At 43.3% G+C, this 24,868-nt stretch overlaps 2 protein-coding genes across 5 annotated transcripts; one reads left to right on the forward strand and one right to left on the reverse strand.

Moving 5' to 3' along the window:
• Positions 1 to 150: 150 nt before the first annotated feature.
• Positions 151 to 10,130, reverse strand: LOC118599832. 2 transcript variants are annotated; one of them, XM_036215984.1, is made up of 6 exons: positions 9,760 to 10,130; positions 9,503 to 9,571; positions 3,765 to 3,929; positions 1,783 to 1,911; positions 1,629 to 1,642; positions 151 to 345 (listed from the first exon to the last, which is right to left on the reverse strand). In XM_036215984.1, the coding sequence occupies exons 2-6, from the start codon at positions 9,546 to 9,548 to the stop codon at positions 223 to 225; spliced, it is 477 nt and encodes a 158-aa protein (XP_036071877.1). In that variant the 5' UTR covers positions 9,549 to 9,571; positions 9,760 to 10,130; the 3' UTR covers positions 151 to 222. The 2 variants fall into 2 exon arrangements, with proteins under 2 accessions (XP_036071877.1, XP_036071876.1); XM_036215983.1 differs by lacking the exon at positions 9,760 to 10,130 and having other exon boundaries at positions 9,503 to 9,733.
• Positions 10,131 to 11,695: 1,565 nt separating this feature from the next.
• Positions 11,696 to 16,649, forward strand: si:ch73-139j3.4 (CD82 antigen). Of its 3 annotated transcripts, none has more exons than XM_024258520.2 (8): positions 11,696 to 11,833; positions 13,886 to 13,964; positions 14,352 to 14,464; positions 15,349 to 15,423; positions 15,636 to 15,734; positions 15,825 to 16,022; positions 16,222 to 16,305; positions 16,373 to 16,649. In XM_024258520.2, the coding sequence occupies exons 1-8, from the start codon at positions 11,759 to 11,761 to the stop codon at positions 16,622 to 16,624; spliced, it is 975 nt and encodes a 324-aa protein (XP_024114288.1). In that variant the 5' UTR covers positions 11,696 to 11,758; the 3' UTR covers positions 16,625 to 16,649. The 3 variants fall into 3 exon arrangements, with proteins under 3 accessions (XP_024114288.1, XP_024114287.1, XP_024114289.1); XM_024258519.1 differs by lacking the exon at positions 11,696 to 11,833 and adding an exon at positions 12,316 to 12,543; XM_024258521.1 differs by lacking the exons at positions 11,696 to 11,833; positions 15,825 to 16,022 and adding an exon at positions 12,316 to 12,543.
• The last annotated feature ends 8,219 nt before the right edge of the window (positions 16,650 to 24,868 follow it).

Here is a 24,868-nt window from a genome sequence, read left to right on the forward strand (position 1 = left end):
TTCCTTCGTTCTGTCCAGGAAGAGTTCCTGAAAACTCAGAGTATTAAAATAAACCGTAAAAGACGACATGAATCAGCTGTTTCCTGTTACTGTATTTATTTTAGATCCTCAGACGGTAACAAAAATATTTGAGATATTTTGCAAAGTGAATATAAATCCACTTGTTTATTACAAAAAAGAACAACCTGTTGATGGTGTCACCATGGCAACCACGCCGTGGTCTTAAACACAGTGGAGGAAAGTCATCACTGTGTCATGTAAGAGAGGAAGTGACATCAGCAGAGCTTTGATGATCGATCTGTGATCCGTTATCGATCCGCAGCTGTTATACACTGGCTCTGGATCCTGGAAGAAACGAGAATCAAACTCGAGAGCAGATCCTTTCTGCTGCGCCCTGCAGGGGGCGCCACGGTGACTCATCCTCCTCTTTCATGGTATCTCCAACCTCAACATCCTCCCTGCTCCTCCTCTAAACATCTCCATCTGTTTCCTGATCCTCTACATGATCTGATCCTCTGGATTCATTCTGATCCACCCTGATCACTCCCAATGAGAACTTCAGCATCTTCATTTCTGCTGCCTCTAGCTCCGCCTCCTGTCTCTAGTCTAAACCAGGGGTGTCAAACATCCGTGTCCGGTCTGCCAGATGGTTTAATCCGACCCAGTTATGAAGAAAAAAGTATATGAATTGTTTAAAAAGAAAGAAAGTTTCCATTCCATCTCACCCTGTGGTGAGTTCTGGTTCTTCAGAGAAATGACCGCAAAGCGCAATTCAACCACTAGAGGGAGCAAAGGAAACTCAAGAGATCAAGAAAATAAACACAATGAAGGAAAACCATGCAGAGTGTGGGGAGAGAAAGGGTTAACCCTCTGGAACCGAGGGCCTAAAACTATTATGTTTACTTTAGAATTCACATCTGTATTTTCTATTTAACATGTTTATCTGGTATCATTTTAATCAGCAAACCTCTATGTGACACTGCCTTCATTCAGTCATTTTTCCAGGTTCTATTCACACATCAGACATAAAGTCATACAAATACAGAAAATTCTGTCTGGAAATGGGATTTATTTTACTGTGGAAACCCCAAAAATGTTTATCAAACTGTTTTTACAACATAGAATGAACGTTTTAGGTGTAATTTCACAAAAACTACAAGAATAAATTTAGTCAACAAACTACATTTTTGAATGAAAATACAAAAAAGTTCCAGGCAAAGTTCCCAGATTCCTTATTTGGTTCCCATATGAAGAGCTAGTGTTGGTAGAGGAACATGACGACCTCTCAGCTCCATGATGTGACCTTTCATATGTGTCATACAGACAGTGATAGTTCTTCAGTCTGCCTGAGGCTTCAGCTTCCAGGACACAAAATAGAATTCCTCTCCTAAGAGCTCTGCTGTCCTTTTGACATTGAAAACTGTAGTTTGAGAGTGTTTATAAATGTTTATCCTGTTGGGCCCGCGACCTCAGGTCTATTTTGTGCGGTTGAGTTTGACACCCCGGTTCTAAGATCAAGTGAAGCTTCTCTAGAGGAGGACGCCCTGCTCTGTGGAGCTCTGTCCACAGGAGGGCGCTCTACAACGTGACGAGGAGCCTGGACTCCTTCAGGGCTGCAGGTTTCTCACCTGTAGAAGAATCTCTGCAGACAGAAAAACACAGCTGTCAGTCAAACTTTAGTTCCCGCTCTGCTGTTGCCATGGCAACGGTTAATGGTGCATAACGAAAGTTGTGATGAGAAACGCACTCCGGTATGGATGTGTGCAGAAAACACAAACTCACCGTCTGACTTCAGGGTGTCGTTCAGCCTTTCATTCGGGGTTCTGTACTCCACCCCAAAGGTATAGTCGTATTCTCCGTAAGCTTCCGTTACCGACTCAGAGTCAGAGGTCTGGTCTTCCTCCATGGTTTCTGTCAGAAGACATGAGGAGGACATGACGGGGTTTAGACCTCTAAGGACTAATTCAGTTTTAGTAACAGAAAAAAGTGAGATTTGAGGGAGATGATCATCGGGGTGGGAATAGGTGGTTAGCGTTTAGCTGTTGTGGCGTTTGTCTGATGAAGGACATGTATAACTAAATTAGGATTAAAACTCTGAGAAGTTCTTCTGTCAGAATGTGCTGAATCAGAATGCAGTTTGAAAGAGTTTGGAGCAGTTCAGTAGCTGCTACAGTAGGCGGGGCCACAAGCTCCAAGCTCCGCCCCTTCTGATTCAGACTAATAGATCCATGAACGTTTTGTTTTCCTGGTCTGAGCTGGAATCTGGATCCACAGAAATGATATCAGGTTTTTGTTGGGTTGAGGTGTGAGGGGCTGTAAGCTGGTGGGACCGAGTGGAACCAAAGGGATGATGGGATATCAATGAAGGGTTACCTTCTTGACAACAGTCCCGCCCCCAACTCGGGTGGATATCTCCAGAGCTCGCAGCTTAACAAACACGAGTGACTTTTTGATTGTGGTTTAAAACAATGGTGTGATAGTCCTGAAGAGAACACTACGGTTGGAGCGGGACTCTGGAGTCCCTGATTGATCTGTTTTCAGAGCGTTCTCACTCGTTCTTTAATGATGAACCAAAATCTAAAAACTGTCTTTATTTTATAAATGTCCTCCATCATCAGAAGAACATGTTTAAACACCAAAAACACCATTTTCATCAGAGTTGGGGATTTATTTCACGTGGTTTTTGTTGAATTTCTTTTCTTTCTTTTCTTTCTTTTTCTTACTCGGTCTCTGCATGTCTGCGCCGGAGAACCCAACAGTAAACACCATGAACTCACTATAAAAATGAACTTCATCGTATTCCTTTGTAAATATACAAACCTTTATCCTTTGAAAAACATTTCAATGTAGCTCTTTATAAACCATATGTGTCAAAGTCACGGCCCGGGGGCCGGACCCGGCCCTCCAGATCATTTTATTTTATTGTGGCCTGATTTTATCTCATTTCTAACTTGGATAATTTTGACAAAATATATTTTTATGGAGAGTAAAATATTCAAGTTATTTAAGGTTTAAGTTGATTTATTCTGGAATAATATTCCTGCATTTTTATTATTCATAATTATGTTAAAAAGTTACAGTTTTAAAGTTTATAAATGTAGTGACCTACTTTGTGATTTGGATTTCGGCCCCTGTCCGACTGAGTTCGACACGTTTCTTAGAGATGAACAGTTTTAGGTCTAAATAAGAGAAATAATGACACTCAGACATGAAGTTACACGAACTGTAAACGAGTTAAACTGTCTCCAGCAGGTGAGACCTGATCGTGAGACTCTGTGGGTCAAAGAAGGACAGTAAAAACTAGGGCTGGGCTGATAAAATCAATTAATCGATTTGAACTGATCTAAGCTTAATAGATCAATAATCGAACCATAAAAATATAAATCGATTTAGCACATAATAATAAAGTCTGCTAGCTTGCTGCTAACATATAATGGAATTTCCCATAGGGCGGCTAATGCTAACACTCACTAAACATGAATTCTGACTAAATGAAACCTCTTTATAGGAATTTTTTTAAGGAAATATTTTTAAAGTAACCATTTGTGGTCTAAAACATCGTTTTTTGCTCATTCTTTCTTCTTCTGGAATGAGGTGTAATGCTACAGCACCACCTAGTGGCCGAACTGAAACGCCTCCAGGAGAGGAGAATAAAACAAACTGATATGATAGTTTCTGTTTCCATGTGTTCATCATAGATCCGTCCAGAACCATCGTTATGATGAAACGGACTCCGGTTTGGATGTGAAGAGGGACAAACTCACCCTCTGACCACATGGTGGCGTTCTGCTCCGGCTCTGGAGTCGGGGTTACACTGTCAGCCTCAAAGGTGGCGTTATAGTCGTAGTCGTAGTCGTACTCTGGCGTTGGAGTCACAGAGGAATCCTCGCTGTAGTCGGAGGTTCGATTCCCGTATTCTTCTGTGGTTTCTGTCAGAAGACATGAAGAGACTTTTCATCATCTTGACCGAGATCAGATGAAGCTGCATGGAGGAACCAGAACAGGAAACGGGTTGGAAGACTTCAAAGAACAACGTATTCGTGATAAAGAGTGATTACTCTCACCACCAAGAGGTGGAAACATCTGCAGTTAGGATTGAAACAGTGGAACCAAAGTAAACGGTTCTTCGTCTGTCAACGCCGAGTGAAGTGTTCCGCTCTGATGAAGATTTCGTAATATTATTTTAGCCTGAGGAGAGGTTGTTTTGAGAGGTCTTTCACAACTGAATGGGAATCAGCTTCAGGGCCTTCAGGGCGGCTGTGAGGGTGTTGTTTTTCAGGTTTAGAAAACACCACAAAACCCTCAAATAGAGAGTAGCCTGTTCATGGGGTCCCCAAAGCATGTGAGCCTGATCACAGCGTCCTGACAGAAATACGGAGTGACATTGGTGGTTCAAGATGTTGGTTGGTTTAGACTGTCTGTCAAACTGTTCCCAGTCTGTTCAAACATGGGTCTGGACTTCTTTTACTGTGAGACTCAGAACGGTGTCCCACAGGGTTCAGTCTCAGGCCCCGTTCTGTTCTCTGTTTACATCAACAACTTGTGTCGTAATTTACCAAATGGATCACATCCCTTATGCTGATGACACTGTCACGTACTGCTGCTCACAGACAATAGGACAAGCCTTCGAGTTCCTACGAACGGCTTTTGACGTCGCCTCAGATCAGGGCTCCCCAAACTACGGCCCACGGGCCGGATCTGGCCCTCCTCCTCATTTGGCCCGGCCCCCCAAACTGTTTTGGCTAATTTAGACTTTTTCCGTTTTTTAGGCTATTTGGGAGTTTAGCTAACATTTAAGCTACATGCTCCAATTTTGGCGAATTTAGAATTTGTTTTAGTTTTTTCTGCTAATTTACTTCACTAATATTTTAGCTAACTTTCAGCTTCAGTGTTTTTAGCTATCAATTTAAGTATCTTCAGCTATGAATCTATCACAGGTAATGCTATATATCTAGTTATTGAGATGCTTTAGTATTATTTTCTGTGAAGATTTTGGAAATGAATTATTTAAAATGTGTCTATGTGTGGCTTAAACCATCCATCTTTATGTTAAGGCGGCGATTGTTACACTTTCTGTTAGCCTACAAGCCGACCCCGCCCCCATCAGAGAAGAAAACAGTTCACATGGAACACTAGAAATGGTTCTAAAAGCAGAAAAAACTAAGCTGATGGTTTCACACGAGCCACAGGAGATCACACAGAACTTAAAACTAAAATGAACAAATCAATAGAATTAGAAAACAGCTCCAAGTTCGTTGGTTTCATTCTTGATTCTGATCTTTCCTTTAAAACGCATGGAGCCTCTTTACTACCAAAACTAAAAATGAAGCTGGGTTTTACTATAGAAATAAATCCTCAAGGCACAAAGGTTCCTGGTAGCGGTCACATTTCTGCCTCTGATCGATCATGGAGATGTTCTCTACATGAATGCTTCATCCACGTGTCTTCAACCACTCCGTACTGTGCATCTCTGTGCATTGAGGTAACCGGCTGCAGTCGTCTCACCATCACCGTGAACTGTGTAGAGCAGAGTGGCTCTCTGAGCACAGCTGGATGACTCTGGTCTAGAAGGACCTTCTTGGTTTGGTCTCCTCATACCTCAGATCTCTTCTCCAGGAAGTCAGTACGCCAAACGCTCAAGAGAAGTTTTTCTCCTGCACGTTCCAGGTGTCCCAACTGAATTTGGGAGACAAGCCTGGAGTTTTTCTGGTGCCTCTGCCTGGAGCTCCATCCAAACTGAACTGAAATGTTCTGAACTCTCTTCGTTTGGGTCATTCTGATCCTTTTTGTGTAACAGAAAGAGATTCCCTACAAACCTGCTCATGTTTCTAATGTTCACTGTGACAAAGATTAGCCCTCACTGTCCTGTTCTTCATTAATGTCCTGCTAAATATAACTCTAGCGCTCTCCAAACAACTCTTTACTGATGTCATCTCAAAAACCACTGTCACTTTGATGAACCTAAATGTCTAATTTTATATTATACCCTAAAGTCGTCGTTTTGTTTATTTGTAATACAGAAACCTCATTCATAGCCGTGTGCTGCTGACCTCTGGGTCAGGTCACCTTGGAAAAAGAGATCCTGATCTCAGCAGGTTTTTATCTGGTTAAATAGTTACAAACAACTCAAACGCTGCAGCTTCATCTGAAAGTCTTCATCACAGATGATTTCTGGTCTGTTGGGTATCAAACCAGCGTGTCTCTCGCAGGAACACGAGTCACGAGTCCAACAGGAACGAGAGCTCCTCCGTCCTGCAGCCGTTACACCGGAGGGAACAGAAACACACAAACCGGGTCCAGCAGGTCAGCAGGATGAGGTCTAGAGGATCAGAAATGATGCTGAGGAACAGCTGGATCCAGATCCAGATCCAGATCCTGTCTGTGTGCAGAAACTCCAGGAAGTCATCTTTGGCAGAAGCTTCTGTAGATCATAAATCACTGACTGCAGACAATCTGATCTTTATCAGTCTGTCAGTTTGCTGCTCTGCAGATCCTGTCAACAACCAAGAGCGTCATGTCAGACTCTGCAGACCTCCATCAGACTCTGTAGACCTCCATCAGACTCTGTAGACCTCCATCAGACTCTGCATCAGACTCTGTAGGCCTGTTCGGATGACCTCAGATCTCCATTCTGTGCAATGTGAGGATCAGGATTCTTGTCCTGGTCCAGAACATTCCTGTGCCGGGATGTCCCCTCCCACCAGGATCCGTCCCCCACAGACGTCCACCGAGCACACTGTCAGCTGATCTGGATGGATTCATGAATCTCTGATCCTTCATCCTGGATCAAGGCTTCACTCTCAGCAGACCTCAGGCAAACAAACGTGGAGAACGTGCAGAATCAACGTCTGAGAGGAGGAGTTTAGCTGGTGGACGGCAGCAGGACTTCAGTTTGTGTTGATGACAGGAACACGTCCAGAGACCAGAAGAATCCTCAGATCGGAGATCCTGATCCTGCAGATCCACATGGTTGCTCAACAAAAACCCGCAGAGAGAAACAAACACGATGAAGGATCTTTGTGAGTCAGCGTTCAGGTCTGAGCAGGTTTCAAAACCAAAACTGTTGAAGAGCTGCAGGGAACAGGGACTTATGGGACGAACAGCTGCATTTCTGTGAGTTTGAGCTGCAGAAATCCTCCTTATTCCTTAAGAAAAATAGAAAAATAAAGAAGCTTCTGTTTATGGCTGAGACACGGATCACTGCAGGAACGCTCAACTTTCTCCAGAAAAATCCTTTCAGGTTTGAAGCTTCTGGAAAAAATTCACAGAAGTTTAGTTTCATAATTTATTTTTTAAAAATCAACAAAAGGAAATTTAATCCGTCTGGCTTCTTCAGAGTTTCTTTGAATTTCTTTGTATTTTTAAAACCAATTTGAATACTTTTAACACGAGAATCCTACTGTTTTATAGTTATTTTATTTATTATTTTATAATTATGGTGTGATTGCTTATTCAGCATTCAAACGATAGTGATTGTCCTGCTCCTTTCTGGATGTTTTTGCACGTAAAAACTCAATCACACTTTCAGACATTTCAACAATCTTGATATCAAAACGTTCAGATTCTTCAGGACATTACCGCTTGAATTTTTGGTTTAAACTTTATCATTTTTGAAACATTGAGCAAAATAAACCCCAATGGAAATGAATGAGAAAGTCTTCAAATTTCAACATTTAAAGGAGATTAACAACAAACTTTTAAATATATTCATGTTTTCATCTTTTCACATTTGGAACCAAATATTTAGCAACATGCTAACGCTTGGCTAATTTGGCATCTACTGAGGTTTTTATAGCTAATTTAGAGTTTAGCTAATATTTTAGCAACAGGCTAGCAATTTGGCTAATTTAGTTTACTAGGGAATTTTTAGGCAATTTTGGAATTTAGCTAGTATTTAAGTAACATGATACCTTTTTATGGCTAATTTAGAGATTAGCTTCTATTTTAGCAACAGGCTAATGTTTTTTGGCTAATTTCTTTTCTACTGAGGTATTTTAGGCTAATATAGGGTTAAGCTAATATTCTAGCAACATGCTAACGTTTTGGGCTAATTTATTAGCTAGTGAGGTTTACATATGTTAAATTAGAGTTTATCTAGTATTTAAGCAACAAGCTAACTTTTTGGCTAATTTGGCTTCTACTAAAGGTTTTTTGGACTAATTTTGACTTTAGCTCATGTTTAAGAACCTAATTTGTTTTGTAAAATAACAAGTATAGGATTTTAAAGTAATTTTACTACAAATTTTTCAGACATGTAGGTCAGCTTCAGCGCTCTTTCCTAGTTCTTTAATGAAATTTCCTGTTTTAGCAAATTTAACATTTTGCAAAAAGCTTTTGCATTTTCAGAAAATCAATTCAGCAACTAAAGTAAATCGCATCAACATCTTCAGCAAAAATCATCCACGGTAGCATTATTCCAGGTAATTTTCTAGTTTTTTTTAACTTTATTGTCTTTTTTATCTTGTTTTTCCGTTTTTAGTGTTGTTGTCTTCTATGTTTTTTGTGTTATAGCCGCCTGCTTTAGAAAGTGGAATGTAAATAAAGTTGATTGATAGAAAAACATTAGTTTCATATTTAAGAAAACTCTTAATTCTTTTGTTATCCAAAGTTCCACCTTTCTTTTATTTAAACTCCCCCCGTCTGTCCTCTACAGCAGAGATGCTCCGTTTGGGACATCAGTCGCTCCGTCTCTGATGCTCCTGCAGGAAAAACGTTCAGTCGTACGCCGATGACGTCCTGCTCTCCACTCAGATTCCTGATCAGAAATGTGAAGATTGTTCCTCAAACCAAAGACCTGAAGACTTCTGCATGTTCTACGTTGCTAACAGACATTTCCCTCCAGGATCAGATGTTTGCATGATGCAGCAGGAAGGGAGTGGCCTTTCTGTGGTCCAGACCCACGTTTGTAGTTCCTCTTGAGTGAAGATGGAGGTGAATTCTGCAAACCGATCTCCTCTTTCTGTCTGGATCAGGGAGGGACGAGAAGACCGAAACCATTTCTCTCTGACTGCAGCTGGACTCTCACGTGGAGACTCCACTCCTCGGAGTTATTTCTGTCAACAATGATTGTTAGTTTCAAATCTGGGAATATTCTGGGAATATTCAAGAAGATCAGGATTTTATCCACACCTGGATACCAGGAGACAAAGTTCTCAGAGAGAAGAGACTCGTCCAAACTTAAACTCTTAAAGAGTTTACCAATCTGAATCAAGTCCAGATCTAGAGATCCTGAATCGACTCGTTTGTTGACATGGTGATTTCAGAGAAGCAGAAACTCTTCAAGACTCTATTGTAGTTCTTTACAGTTGAATTCATGAAAAATCTCATTTGTTTTTTTAAACTTTATGACTTTGATTAAAATGAGAAGTTCAAGTTTCTTCCTGAACATCTGAGTTAGAGCAAAAGAATCAAGTCAGTTCCTAAATCTGAGAAGATCCAAAGCTGCAGTTCACGTGAAGATCAGCTGACGTGTGTGAGAGGTCAGAGGTCGCAGGTCACTCACCGCAGCACACCAGCGAGGTGAGCCAGAGGAAGAGCAGCACCTTCATCCTGGACGAGCGGCACCGGCAGACTGAGAGGAGAGAGCACGCGGCGGCGTGGGAAACCTGAAGCTCCTCAACAAGTCCACACCTGTGAGGTGCGCTCAGACGGCGCTTTGTGCTCACGGAGGACAAGGAAGGTTTCTGTGTCGGCACGCTGTCTGTCACAACCATTTAGAGTTCTCCGCCCACAACTTTAACATCATGTCCACAAACTCACCTCAGCCTTTACCTGTCCGCTGTGGTCGTTCCGTACGGCACTCCAACACGCTTTGATATGACGTCAGGTGTGTAACTCCGCCCCTCAAGTTAAAAACATTAACCCACATCATGAACCAAAAACAACGACAGACCAGAGAGGAACACAAATAATGCTTCTTCTTGTGTTGGTGGATGGTCAACCAATGAGGAGAGAGGATACTGCCACCTGCTGGATGAGGGAAACACATCATCACTCGAACTCGGATCTTCATGACATGGAAAGGACGAGTCAGTGAGGACTCGTTCATCCAGGTGCCTTAAAGTTCCCCTTCCATCATCTTCTGATCTCTTTTCTTGGTCTTTTCATTATGATGACGAGTTTTCAGCCAAAATGTAAAAACCTGCGTTGTTTTCTAGGACATAGTTTCTGCAGAGTGCCAGGAGTTCCAGAAGTTCTGCGTTGTGGGCGGGACTGTTAGCGCGGAGCAACCCCGCCCATCTTCTCTTCCCTGTTGCTCTCCATTTACAGCATGTGTGAAAGTCGAGGCCCGGGGGTAATTTTATTGTTATTAATGACCCGATGTTATCCTACACTCATTTCTAACTTGTATCATTTTGGCAAAATATATTTTTATGGAGAGTAAAATATTGAAAGTTATTTAAGGTTTAAGTTGATTTATTCTGGAATAATAACTTTAGCTAACATTTCAGCTACAGCTGTTTTAGCTAACATTTCAGCTGCAGCTGTTTTAGCTAACATTTCAGCTACAGCTGTTTTAGCTAACTCAGGCTTTTATCTACGTCTTTTTCAACCTGAACATTTTCATCTTCTCCTGGGATGAACTGATGCTGTAATCATCTCCGGTGGTTTTGTTTCTGTCAGGAAAGGTGAGATGTGGGGGTTTGGTTACGTTCTTTAGGACACTAAAGTGAAGAAGTCAAACATGTTTTTCACGTGTTCTTATTCAGGTGAACCAGCGAAAAGGTGGAAGAACTGCAGCTCTCAGGTCTAAACCTCCTGTAAGGATTTCTTTATGTCTTAAATAATAAACAGCTTCAGTCAAGTTCATGACCTTTGGAAAAATGTTAAATGTGTAAAGATCTAATGTGTAGGTACATGTGTAGAGATCTAATGTGTAGTTACATGTGTAGAGATCTAATGTGTAGTTACATGTGTAGAGATCTAATGTGTAGTTACATTTGTAAAGATCTAATGTGTAGTTAAATATGAACAGATCTAATGTGTAGTTACATATGAACAGATCTAATGTGTAGTTACATGTGTAGTTCATGACAACAAGGCCTGAGGTTTGTGTCACAGCTTCTGTTCGTTTATGAAAATGTGAAGTTATCTCACATCCAGAACGTCTGTCTTGATGGAGGTTTCTTCTGAGATTTTTAAAAACCGTCTGACTCTCCTCCATCTGAGGGCCGACGCTCACGTTCTCCTCAGAGTTTCTTCTTCCTGGGCAGCAGAAGCTCCAGACGTTCTCAGAGAAACTGTCTTCTTCGAGTGCAGAAACAGATTCAGGACAGTTCTGAACATGTACGGCTGTGTTTGTGTTGTAACCTGTGAGTTTGTGTGTCGTCAGGTTTTCCCAGCATGTCAGTGTGAAGACAACAGAAGGAGACTCCCTCACCTTCATGCTCCTCCCAAAACTGAGTGAAAGCAGGAAGTCCACCTATTAAGAGGACTATCTGACAGGACGGTGATGAAGATGAGGGAATAATGGATCCACCAAAACTATTGGAGAAACAAAAACATCTGGAGTTAAACCCTCAATCTGGTCTCCAAACACAACGATACCCTAAATCATCTGGAGCTTCAAGAAGAGCGATAGGTTCCTGCTTCACCTGAAGCTACACCTGCTGTCTGACAACGTTAGAAACCCACAGGAAGTTCTCGTGAGCTTCCACACCTCCAGAACTTTCTGGTGACGTTTTGAAAAGCTGGATTCCTCTGTAGTAACCATGGAAACCAGCTCCAGCATCTGGACGATGGTTCTCCATGTCTATAAATGCTGAGGGAGCAAACGCTGCGATGGAGGCGAACAAACCACGTTCAACTTCTGGAGAGGAACAATCCTAAGAAGGTTTGCTATGTTTGCATATTAGTGATGTTTCCATATCTCCAGAAATGTGTGATCATGAAGGTCTCACCATGAGTTTGTAGAAGAGCTGAAGTCAAACGGCGCCCCCTTCTGTCCACCGTCTGAACCTTCACGTCTAAAGGGCTGCAGCACATCTAAAGGGTCTTTACTCTGAGTTCTGTCGTGTGCTGAAGGTGATAGATTATTGTGTTGTGTTTGTGTGTTTTGTGTGTTCAAACCGTGTCATATTTGTTCAAACATTTAAAGGGTTTGTCGTAAAGACTAAACTATTTCCTGTAAATCCCAAACAGCTGTTTCCTTCTTCCTTCTTTTTCCAGCTGGTTAGAGATTCACAGGTGCATTGTGGGAAATACTATTAGTAGAAATAACTAAGATGACACATACAAATCTCCAAAGTGTTGGTCTATGTATGGAAAAGTCTGACAAATCACTAAAGTGTTGAAAACTCAGAGTAACCTGAGCGCCGCGTGGCTGTTTCCATGGAAACGGCCTGGATCGGTTTAATGTTTAAGGACAATGAGGAAGTGAACTCTGGCCCTGAAACTGGAGACCACAGAACCTCCAAACGCCACAGCGAGGAAGAGCGTCCGAGTCCTCCGTCTGCTGCTCCTCATCAGACAAACGTCATGAAGCTGGAGGTGAAGATCGAGCTGCTGAAGTTCTTCTTCAGCTTCCTGAACGCGCTCTTCCTGGTGAGGAACTTCCTGAGATCTGAGATGTGTGGAGATGTGAAGCCAGCGGAGGAATAGTTTGAACTTTTCCTCCTTCATTCAACAAACCTTCAGCTGTTCTGTTGGGTTTTTGTTTTCGCTCTTTTACTTTTTAACCGTTTTTCTGTTTTGTTATTATTTTTGTTACATTTTTCTCTTTTTTTGTCACATTTAGTTTCTATTCTCATGAAAACACTTCTGCCTGAAATACTTTGGTTGTGTTTGATCATTTCGGTTGTTTTCCACGATTCCAGAGCCGCTGAACTGAACGTTTTCCTGTAAACCAGAGACAGAAACTGTTTGTTATATTTTGATTGTTCTTTCTGGGTTTGAGATGTTTTTGACGTTTTCATCTCTAAAACAATTACTGATGACGTTGGTGTCATTTGTATTTGTTTATAGAGATCAGTTGAAAACAGAGGAAACAGTGACATCTAGAGTTAGAAATGTGAACTGCAGTCTAAATGTAGTGAAAACAAACATCCGCTTTAATCTCAGATTATGTTGAATCTTTGTTATTTTAGCCTTCAGGGGTTTTAATAGTTAATTGATATTATAGATTCTGGTTTTAATCTATTCTGATATTGATGATCAGATGTTTACTTCAGTGGTGAGTGGAGACAGATTCATCCTCTTCCTGGAATCAAAACTTTAAGACTTTTGGAAAAATCGTATTTCTGTTGAGCAGCAAAATCTTAGATTTAGAAGAAAGAACATAGTTTGTTTTGTAATTTGGTCCAAACGTATCTTGTTGATATGGTTTCATAAATATGTGGTATAAAAAAACATGTTGGTTTTGTCCATAAAACCACAATATTAACAACAAATACATCATTAATGACCTGAAAATCACCTTCTGGAGTTTGATTGACTGTTAAACTTCATGAGTCTGAAAATTAAAATAATATAAATACATTTAAAAAAGCTAAATAAAATAAGAATAAGGTTTTTGTTTGGATTTAGAATACACGTGTTGCTGGTTTAAACTGTAGAATCTTCAAAACCTTTCCCTCTGGGGTTCCTCAGGGTTCAGGTCTGGGACTCCTTCATCTCCAGATGAACCCACACAACCAAAGAAACGTCATCTTCGTTAAAACATGTCTAAATGTTAAAATAAGGAAGAACATGTTCCACGTGTGCAGACCCTCTGGTGACCTTCTCAGACATCATCTGTTCCAGATCCATGTTTTATGTAGAGTCTCAAATCCAGAACCAAGAGTCCAGAACTCCAGAACCAGCTGCTTCCGGAGCTAAAATGTTCCTGTCTTCTAAAGTAGGTCTCAGTCTTCTGACCTCCATCTCCCTCGTCTTCTCCTCTCCTCAGGTTCTGGGTCTGAGCGTTGGCGGCTGTGGAATCTGGATTCTGCTCGGCTCAGGAAGTTTCCTGAATGTTCTGCCGTCTGGTGAGAAGCTCCACATCATCGTTCTGCTCCACAGCTCCGTGACTCACGACAACGCCTGAAATGATTTAGTCACTGAGATGAAGGGAAACCACAACGATGGAGGATCTTCTCCTCCATCTGGCCCGTCATGATCCTCTCACTATTGGTTGACAGTTTCCAACAATCATCAAATTCATGACTAAAGTCTGACAGCCGTCATGGTGCCGGTCTCGATGACCAACACGGACACAACACGCTGTGGTAAAGCCATAAACGGACTCTGAGATGGAGTCTCCAGAAATATTTATCATGAAGAACGTGGCGTGGTCTCTGTGGAGCGTCTCAGTGGCCTGAAGGATCTACGGTCTTTATGTCTGTCCGTTTCTGAGGCTTCGTCTGTGTGTCCAGATGAACTGCAGGTGGTGGCGATGGGGCTCCTCATGATCGGCGCCGTGGTGGTGTTGGTCTGCCTCGTTGGATGCGTCGGATCGAGCAGCGAGAGCCGGTTCATGCTGGTGGTGGTGAGTTACGGTCCGGATGTGGTGACCCACTCCATCCTGCTCAGGGAGTCGGACAGGAATGTTCCAAAAAGCACAGTTTGGGTCGGATAAAGTCAAGTCTGAATCTATGTTGGGTCAAAGACGACATTTCTAAAAATCCTCAAACTTGAGTTCCGATAGAACCAAAACAGCAGATGTGAGAAGACATTCCCTCATAGACAATCACCATCAAAACACCACCAAAGCTCCTTCGGAGGAACTACTGCCTTGTGAGAGGTCGTGGGTTCAGATCCTGGACAAGCCCCCAATTTGGCTCTAAACCGTAACAAATTAACGGGAGGACAAAACCGGTTTGAGCACTCGCAGTACGTCAGTATGCCTAATATAAAACATGATATATACATTAATATGGAAGGGACCAGGGAGGACGCAGAGGAACCGGCGCTGAACCTGACAGGAAGCCCCAGAAGAAGAGTCCCTCCCTCCAAGTTCTTAAGGCGGAGCTTTGATTACAATCCTCCGAAATGCCAAAACACCTGCAGCCGTCCAGAAGAGGGAGACAAACACACCAGAACAGAACCACCCACATGACGTCTGGGACCAGGAGGTGGGTCCTCAAGTAGGAAAGAGCTGGACAGAACAGAGTGGCCCTGTGGTAGAGTGTCCGCCCTGAAACTACCAGGATGTGGTTCAAATCCATGGTTGGGTCACACCAAAGACTCTGTGAGATCCTAAACTAACACTCAGCCTTTAGGGGTTGGATTGGGGGAGGTGAAACCACCAAAGGGCAGCTCACTGCCCCCCCAGGGTAGGGGTCAATGTGGAGAACAGTTTTCATGTGTCCAGGATTCTAACTTTCACCTGTATCTGACCTGACAGCACCTGACTGTGGTTCTGTCTCTCAGTACTGCGGCTTCCTCATCGTCCTGGTTCTGGGGCAGCTCTTCGTCATGCTGCTGCTGCTCATCAACAGGAACAAGGTGAGTCTGTGGCGTCCTCGGCCTCCTTTAGTCCGGGTCTCCTCACAGTGACGACCTCACCTGCTCCCCTCTGACCCGGATGTCCGACTGTCTCCTCCTTTCAGAGCTTCACCTCCTGCAGCTCCTTCCTGTCGCCCTCATCTGCCGTCGTTCTGGTTCCGAGTCTCGTTTGTCCTCCTCTGTTGTGACCGGCTCTCGTGTGTTTCCCTCAGATAAACCAGGCTTTGACTGAAACGGTTCAAAAGATCATCTTTGACTACGGAAACAGCAGCGACATCAATGACAGGATGATGGACGCCATGCAGAAAACGGTGCGTCTGGTGACCCTCCTCCCTCTCCTCAGCACATTTCTGCTCCCTGAAGATGCTCGTCCCGTCATGGAGGATGTCGTTGCTCCACAGGGACGCTGCTGCGGTCTGAATGGAGCCTCCAACTGGCTGGGAAACTCCTTCGTTCAGACGCTGAACCTGTCAGCTCCAGACGTCCTCCCGTGCTCCTGCTTTGAATCTCATTCTCCCTCTTTTAACTCGTCTTGGTGCTCAGAGAACCCAGAATTCCTTTCAGCAGCGATTGGAGGAGGAGCTAATGTTTTTAAGGAGGTACTTCAGTTCTGTGACGAGCGGCGAGCTGATTTAACCTTTGAAACCACAGAAAGTCTGGATTAGTGAATGAAAACGCTGGAGACCTGATGGGGTTGAAGCAGCTGGTGACCTGTTGTTGAAGTGACCCGTTCCATCTGGTCGTGTCAGTCGTGTCCGTCGTGTCAGTCGTGTCAGTCGTGTCCGTCTGCTCTCCCAGGGCTGCAGTGGAAGGCTCCAGAACTGGCTCCAGGAGAACATCCTGACCATCATCAGCATGGACGTCATCCTGATCCTGCTCCAGGTGAGCTCGGACTCTGTGTTCGGTCTGATCCGGTTTCCTCCTGCTGCGACTGTCCGTCTGGTTGCAGATGATCGATGTTGCCATGGCGGCGTCTCTGTACCAAATGTTTGGGAAGAAAGCGGCTTTGAAAAGAGACGACCAGCTGTTCGACGAAGGCAGCGATGCGGACTCGAACCTCGACGGAGAGCAGAATTACGCCTTCGCACATCCTGACGGGGAGGAGTCGGAGCTCCACCGCACCAACCTGATCAACCACCAGGACCACGCCGTCCACGGGGCAGGACCGCCGCGGGGCCCCGCCTTCAGGGGCCAAGAGTAAAAATAAAGAACATGTTACTGTGAAATGATGTTTGTCGTTAGAGCTGCAGGTATGAAATCAGAACAATCTGCAGACACGTTCGTTCCTCAGAGGAAAATGGATGAAAAGAACAAAAATCCGACTTTAGGAGCAGAGATGAAGCTCCAGCAGAAACTGGTCCAGGTGAGACACCAGCTCAGAGGTTCCTGTCAGCTGACCTCAGAGGAGATACAGGAAGTTCATCAAATCAACCCGAGAGTTTTCAGCTGAAGATAAACTCTGATACCAACGATTAAAACCATCGTCTTCACTCACAGTTTGAAACTGCAGCTCCTGCATGAAACAAAAGTTTAGAAGAAAAACTCAAGTATTCTGGAATTATTAAAAGAAGACATATTTTCAGAATGTATAATAAACTGAATTTATTTCAAAGGTATGACCTCAGAAATCTGCTTTGATTTTTAAATAAACCTAATAATTCATTTGAACATGGCTGTAGAACTTTGAAGGTGAAATTCTCCTCATTAACAGTTTATTCTTGTCTGAAAGTGATGAAAGTTCTGACTGGGTCTGAGGCTAAAGACTCTCCAACCCGAGGCTCCGCGGTTCTCTGAGCTCCTTTGTGGATCAAAGTTAAAGTCATAAAAAGTAGCTGTGAAGAAAAAGTGGTGAAGGAAACAATCTCCAACAGATGAAGATCGCTCACTCTCTGAGCTACCTGACTACAATACCCAGAATCCTCTAACATCCATGACGCCATTTGGCTTCAACAGTCAAACTAAAACACTTTGACAGATTTTTGAGCCACAGAGATCAGTGAGTTCTGATGACCTGACAAAACAAAATGATTTCGTTCCCACGATATAATTACAATATCAGTTACAGAACTTTTGTTATTTGATCCAATGTTTCACCTTTTTCAGCAGCATCTCAATCATTTCCACACATGAACATCAGAAAATGTTCATGTTCAGTATCCTGAGGAGGAGAGTTCCTCATTGACACCAGGGCAGCAGCAAACAGTTCATCTCCAGAACATAAAACTTCTCTGAAATGTTTTTGACTTTGTTTTCAACAATTTGGAAATAATCAAATATCAGTTGCTGAATGTCTGTGTGAATTCGTCTCTATTTCCACTTTCTTTCTTTACTTTCATCAATCTAACTCTGCGTCGGCGCTCAGGCCTCAGTAACTTTTATTAGTATCTGTTTAGTTTCATGTAACTCAGAGACGATGTCAGAGTCACTGTTCACACAAGTTAATTCGTCTATTAGTCGCTGATGGTTTGACTAATGTGAAAATGAAGAATGAACGTTTCTGTTGTCCAGTTATTGGGTTTTAATGACCTAAATTTGAATTGTAATTTATTACTGACAAAAGTAACTAGAAAAGTTGCATTAGCTGCAGTAAAGCTAGTGCGAATGCTTTCTGTCAGTTGCTGAAGCTTTTTGCTGAAAATGGTGACGCAATTTACTTTAATGACTGAATTAAAATCCCTCATAAAAAATATTTATGAGTTGCCTAAATATGAGTTAAACTCAAAATAAGCCCAAAAATGCCAGTGGATACCAAATTAGCCAAAAATGTTAGCATGTTGCTTAAATACTCGCTACACTCCATTGTAGCCTAAAATTCCTCAGTAAACAGTTAAAAACCTAAAAATTGTAACTGCAGTTGGAAAAATAAAATATTTTTTTAAGGGATTTATATTCATATCAAATTTGGGACTGTGGGTTAAAAGGGGGCGGGGCTTCATGATGCACAGCTGTCAGTCTGTGAAATAGACCAATCAGAGGGCAGCCTGGCAGTTTTCCTTCATCAAAATGAAACGATGAGACTTAGAATAACAAAATATTTTATTCAAAGTGAAATTATATATTAATAAACAGAAAAATAATAAATTATCACACAGAGGAGGACGTGAGAACGCGACGTGAGAACTGACACGGATGTAGGAGGACCTTCACAGGTCAGGACGTCCCATCACGTCGTCCCAGCACCGTTAGCATCAAAACAGCATCCGTGTTCCAAACGTCCATCATTAAAGCAACAATCTCCATGGTTTCACATCAACGTGTGATGTGGACGCAGCTTCACACCCGTTTCAGCTTCTCCACCTGCTTCGTCCAACAGCTGACGGTCTCTATCAATATCCGGATTTCGTGAAAAGTGTTGCTGGAGGCAGGAAGGGGCGACAGTAAGTGCGGCACGTGGTCGTCTTTCTTTAAAGAGACAAAAAACAGAAACTGTTAAAGTCCAACCGGAACAATCGGAAAGAAAACTGAACCCAGACTAATTTCCCAGAATCCCTTTCAAACAGGGGTGGAGCGATTAATGGACTTCATCGATTTATGTTTCTACGACTCGACCAGATCGATCTGTCTTCTTAGAATCGACCTGCATCCTTATGAAATCATTTCAAAATGAAATAAATCAACATTTGGAAGATGGACTTAGAGATGCTAAATGGAAGAGGATCTGCTCTGCCAGCACAAAGAGAACAAAGGAACACTACGGTCTCACGCGTGGAATATTTCAGATGTTATAAAGACAGAGAACGTTTAAACAGTCGCTCTTTAACAGGCCCTGGGCGCCATGCTGCTCAGGGCCGGCGCTGATCTTCAGGACTGATCTCCAGATGACCTGGAGGTTCTGTCAGTGCTGACCGTTCAGGCGCGTCAGCATCCGTGCAGCTGCAGCAGCAGACGGTGACGTCAGCCTTCAGACGCTTCAGACGTCCTGGGTTCATTCAGGTCAGAGAATCGGATCGTTCTGACTGAACTAACTATAAATCGAATCATCAACCAAAACTGATGACATGAATCAAGTCATAGAAATCATTACTTTTCATTTAAACCAACTTAAATGTGTTGAATTTGGATAAAAAAAAAGCTGCTGGAGTGAAATCTGCCACTAAACCCAGCAGAAGCTCCGCCCTTGATCCGAACAAGGGCGGAGCTTCTGCTCCGGCTGGCGTGCAGGGACTCACCAGGTGCGGCAGCAGGTCCTGGTTCAGAGTGGCAGCGTCTACCAGCGAGTCTCTGCTCAGAAGAGTCTGCAGCTCCTCTAAGCGGGTCTGGTACTGCGACAGGCGCTGGTATGCAGCTTCCTGCAGGAACACGACGGCAGCTCAGATATTTCACCTTCTAGGAAAGGGTTCCTCATGAACCCTCAAGGTTCACGAGGAACAGCAGGACCTCCTTCAAGATTTACACTCGTTTCTGACTTCTTACCTTTCCCGTGTCAGTAAATGACTCCGTGCAAGGAAAGTCCGGCATGCCCTGCAGGTTTGGCTGATGAGGCACCAGAAGTTGGTCAGTCACGGTTGCATAGATCTTTAGGGGATAGAGTGGACATGCGTCTCACCGTGTTTGCGATCTCTTCGCGGTATTTGTTCAGCACGGTCAGCAGGCTCTCAATGATGCTCTGCATTTCAGTATCTTGCTTCCTGATTGACCTTCCCGCCACCAGACTGATCCACAGCAGGAGGAGGAGGCACAGGTACCCACAATGCACTGCAGGAGAGGAGGGTTTACTTTAAATCAGCAGAGGAGATGATCTGGTGTCAGAAGCAGGTCTTTCAGCATTAAGAAGCTTTAAAACCTGCAGATTTCTGAGATACTTTTCTAAAAGATCTGATTTTGAAAAGAGGTAAACAGTCCAGAAATCACTCAGACCTGCAACTAAGACTAAAATATGAAGCGGAGTGTCAGATTAGTGATGTCAGAAACACTCCCCCTGCTGCAGGAAGCGGCATGCACGTCTGCTGTCATCGCCTCGCCTCTGGCTCTGCAGACTCGCTGCTCTCAAGTGCACTCAGAGAGCCGAGAAGCTCAATATTTAGGCAGCAAACTCCAAAATAAAAGAAAGTAGACTTTAGGTCCAGACGTCATGTCTGAACTTCCAGACTGCATCATCGGATGAATGACAACAAACTGCGAAGAAGAAAAACTCACTGGTGTTCTGCTGGAGGCTGGAGCGGCTCTGCCTGGTTCTGGTTCTGCTCCGGGTTCTGTGACGAGGAGCTTCTGATGCCCGTATTTATCCTCCATCATCCCGATCCAGGGATGAGCAGGAGCCGCCCATCATCTTCAGAGGAATCCTTGTCATCACAGCTGGGAAATTTCCCTCTCTTGCATCCAAAGTGCGAAGGCGGAATTCCACACCTTTATTCTGAAATTTCCTTCCATCCCTCCTGATGCACACAGCATGACTAACAGCTGACAGGCGGCTGGGATGAGAAGTTCATCTCCAAAGAAGTTATTTGCAAAATCAACAGTCAAAGGGAATAATTTCACAATAAAGTGGAATAAATAATGTTTACAGAAATATATGAAATGTTTGCATTTAAACTTCCAGTTTTTATATTTAGTTTCTCTGCTAAAATCTTTCATCTTCTCCTTTCTGGACTCTCCTGACAAAATAAACACTTTTGTTTGGACATTGTTGAGTTGTGAGCTGCAAACATGTCTCCAGGAGGGGGAGGAGCCTCTAAACCATGCAGGGGGGGGGTCAAGGTCAATCGCACAAGGGGCCAAAATCCAAAACGCACCTGAGGTCGCGGGCCGAACAGGATAAACGTTTATTGAACATGTTAAACTAACATAATGATGAACTAGATATATAACATCACCTGTGATAATACTAGTGTGGATGCTGGAAGATGAATTTAGCTGCTGAAGATGCTGAAATGAATAGCTAAAAACATAGAAGCTGATAGCTGAAAATGCTAATAGCCAGCTAAAATATTAGCTAAATGCTAAATTAGCCTTACTTAGCAATTAGCTTTGTAATTAGCCAGTCAGCCTGCGGTCTGTGAGATGCTCACAGTCCACCACCTCCTGCCTCTCTGGACTCCTAAGCTTCTGCTGAACTCGTCTGTTCCAGATCAGCAGATGGGTCGCTGCAGTGTGGAGGAGACGGTGAGTGCTGAACATCTGCAGCTCTTCAGTGCTCTCACTGCTCATCTTATTGTGGAGATCCGTGTTTCCACATCTCCTCCAGTGGGGCCTCTGGTTAGAAGCAGCAGAACTCTGCAGAACCTGCAGCTCCAGCCGGCTGCTGACAAACTTTCACTGCATGACTCACGGAGCCTGAGGTGAAGGTCACACGCTAACTCCACCTGTGCAGCTCTGCTTTCGTGAGGATTGGAGAACGTGGAGACAGTTTCTGCTGCCTCAGTTCTACAGAATAAATTTAACAGGAATGCCCTCTTTCTACATTACACGTTTTCTGGAAGACAGTGGGCTGAAACTCTTGAAGTTCACTCTGAGAAACATGCCGAGACACGGCTCAGTCTTCCCTCGATTTTATTCATCCTCTACTGCTCTGACTTCACACAAAAACCTTGAAGACATCATGTCAGCAGATTCAAAACGTCAGGTTACAACTCAGCAAACGAAGTGAAACCAGCACCGATGAAATGACCACAAAACCACGGAGGGTGAAAGGAGAAGAGAAAGAAAACACTGAAAAAATGTGGAAAAGATTTGACTCACTACATGAGTCAGAAAGATGTGAATCAGAATAGAGACAGAAGAGGAAACTCAGAGGGTAAAACCATCATCAGGCAAACTGGAGGAGTTCACTTTCATAAGAGTGTAAGTGACACAACTGTCCAGCTCACCTGGACTCGTTTTACCTGCCAGGTGTTTCATCACGTTTCCCACGAACCAGCAGTGACTGGCCTTAAGCCCCGCCCCCTCCTTCTGTAACAGAGGATTCCAGGGAAGGTCTCTGGGTCCTGCCCTCCCACACACTTATGGCGCCTCGAGCCATGATGTTTTTTATTTTATTTTACTGAACGTTGATTGAAGTTTAGAATTTAAAATGCCCTTCACTTGGACTTGGGCTTTTGTTAGGGATTTTATGTTACAGCCTTTTATTGTTAAGAAAGTTTATCTCAATACAATGTTACAACATAAAGTATTTCTGATGAAAACTATTAACTTTGTCATTCTTGTTTTCATAATTGATGTAGAACTGCTAAATTCCACGAACCACAATTTTAATCGCCTGACAGCTCTAATATATATATATATATATATATACATACACTTATATAGAGAGTGAGTTTCTCTGCCTTCTTGAAACGCCCAAAGCTCTGTACAATCACAGTCACATTCACACTGATGGCGGCGTCGCTGCCCAACACTGGCACCAACCTATAACCACCAGGAGCAACGTGAGGATCAGTGTCTGCTCATAGACACATGGGACGCAGAGCAGAAACTGGAACTGCACTACTCCAATCAGAGGTCAATCACTCTGCACCCGGCTGCAGAGCTGGTATATTCACTCTGCATCAAGCAACACGGTAAAAGACATGAAGACAGACGATCTGTCCAAGACTCGTTCTGTCAGCAGCTGAGAAACAAACCAGAGCTGAAGGCATCTAGAGATGTTACTGTTACAACAGGAGCTGATGAATCTTTTGACTGGAACTAACCTTTATGTTATCTGACATTTGTATGTCTGACCAACATTTACATTACAGGTAAATGTTGGTGAGAAGGGTCGGTCCTGTCCATGGACATTCTCAAATGTCACAAACTAACCTGTTGGCTCTAAAAACCTCAACAGTGTTTGGGGTAACGAATTATAAAGTAACGAATTACTGTAATTTAATTACTTCCAACAGAGGAAAGCAACATCATAAAACAACCAGGACTAAGGAACAAACTAGAATGGATGGTGTAAATATTGCCTCCAATTCTTCAGTCAGAAACTTAGGGGTTTTATTTGACCAGGATTTATCATTTAAGGCTCACATATCTCAAGCTTGTAAAACTGCATTTTTTCATCTACGTAATATAGCTAAGATCAGGAATATGTTATCTAAAAGTGACGCTGAAAAACTCATCCATGCATTTGTTACGTCTAGACTGGATTACTGTAACTCTTTACTAATAGCATGCCCGAAAAGTTCTTTAAAAAGTTTTCAGCTTGTCCAGAATGCAGCAGCACGATTGTTAGCAGGAACTAGTAGAAGAGAACACATCACTCCTGTGTTAGCTTCTCTCCACTGGCTCCCAGTTGAATCCAGGATCAAGTTCAAAATCCTCCTGTTAACCTAAAAGGCTCTGAATGGTGTGGCCCCATCCTATATTAGAGATCTCATAGTCCTCCTTCTCCTGCTCCTGGACTGCACTTCTGCTTCATCTTGACTGTGGACTTCATCATCACTCGTCCCTCAGCTCCATCTGAATGAACTCTTAGATTCGTAGTTGTAGAAGCTAATCTTTCTTTAACCGTTCTGGTATCTCCTGTCCGTCCTGGGATAGGATCTCTCCTTCATGTGGGAATCCCTAAGGTTTCTTCTTTTTTCCTGACTCAGGTTTTTTAGGAGTTTCTCCTTACCAGGAGGGAGGGTCTAAGGGCAGGGATAACCAGTTTATGTAGTCTAGTTTAGAGAGCCTGGACAGGTGTGCAGAACCACAGTGCATGCATGTAACTGTCAGGTAAGTTACCATCGCAGTGCTCACATATGTCTGAGCTTCTGAGACCCATCTTGAACATCCTCTGACCAGTATAATAAATTCTATGGAGAAATTCTATGTCTTGTTTCTCTCTTCCGAGTCTAATCTCATCCTTAATTTCGCCGATGACACCACGGTGCTCGTTCTCGTATCCAACAACAATGAGACTAACTACAGGTGGGAGGTGCAACACCTGGAGTCATGGTGCCACAACAAGAACTTGGCTTTAAACTCTGAAAAGACCAAAAAGATGGTTGTGGATTTCCACAGGAAAGGTTGTAACAACCATCTTCCAATCTTCATTGGCAACGTGGCGGTGGAGAGGGTGAGCAGTTTTAGACTCCTGGGGGGAACCGTGACTGAGGACCTGTCCTCACATCACCTCAGCCGTACAGAAGGCCCAACAGCGCCTCTGCTATCTGAGGAAATTGAGGAACGCCCACATTCCCAGACCTTTGATGTTGAATTTTTATAACTGTACCATCGGCAGTGTTCTGACATATGGATTGCTAGTGTGGTTCTCCAGCTGCACTAAGGCCGACCAACAGGCACTCCAGCGGGTGGTGAAAGCAGCTGGTAGAATCATTGGAACGACTCTGCCAGAAATCAGCACCATCTACTCCACTCGATGTGAGAAGAGCACAACATCCTACGGGACCAACATCACCCGGCATACCACCTCTTTCACCTGCTGCCCTCAGGGAGAAGGTACAGGTCCATACAGGCCAATAACCACAACCATATTCAACTTTTGATTAGCTTTGAACTGGTTGCATTGATGCATTAT

This window comes from Oryzias melastigma, linkage group LG16 (assembly GCF_002922805.2).
Source record: "Oryzias melastigma strain HK-1 linkage group LG16, ASM292280v2, whole genome shotgun sequence".
Lineage (NCBI taxonomy): Eukaryota > Metazoa > Chordata > Actinopteri > Beloniformes > Adrianichthyidae > Oryzias > Oryzias melastigma.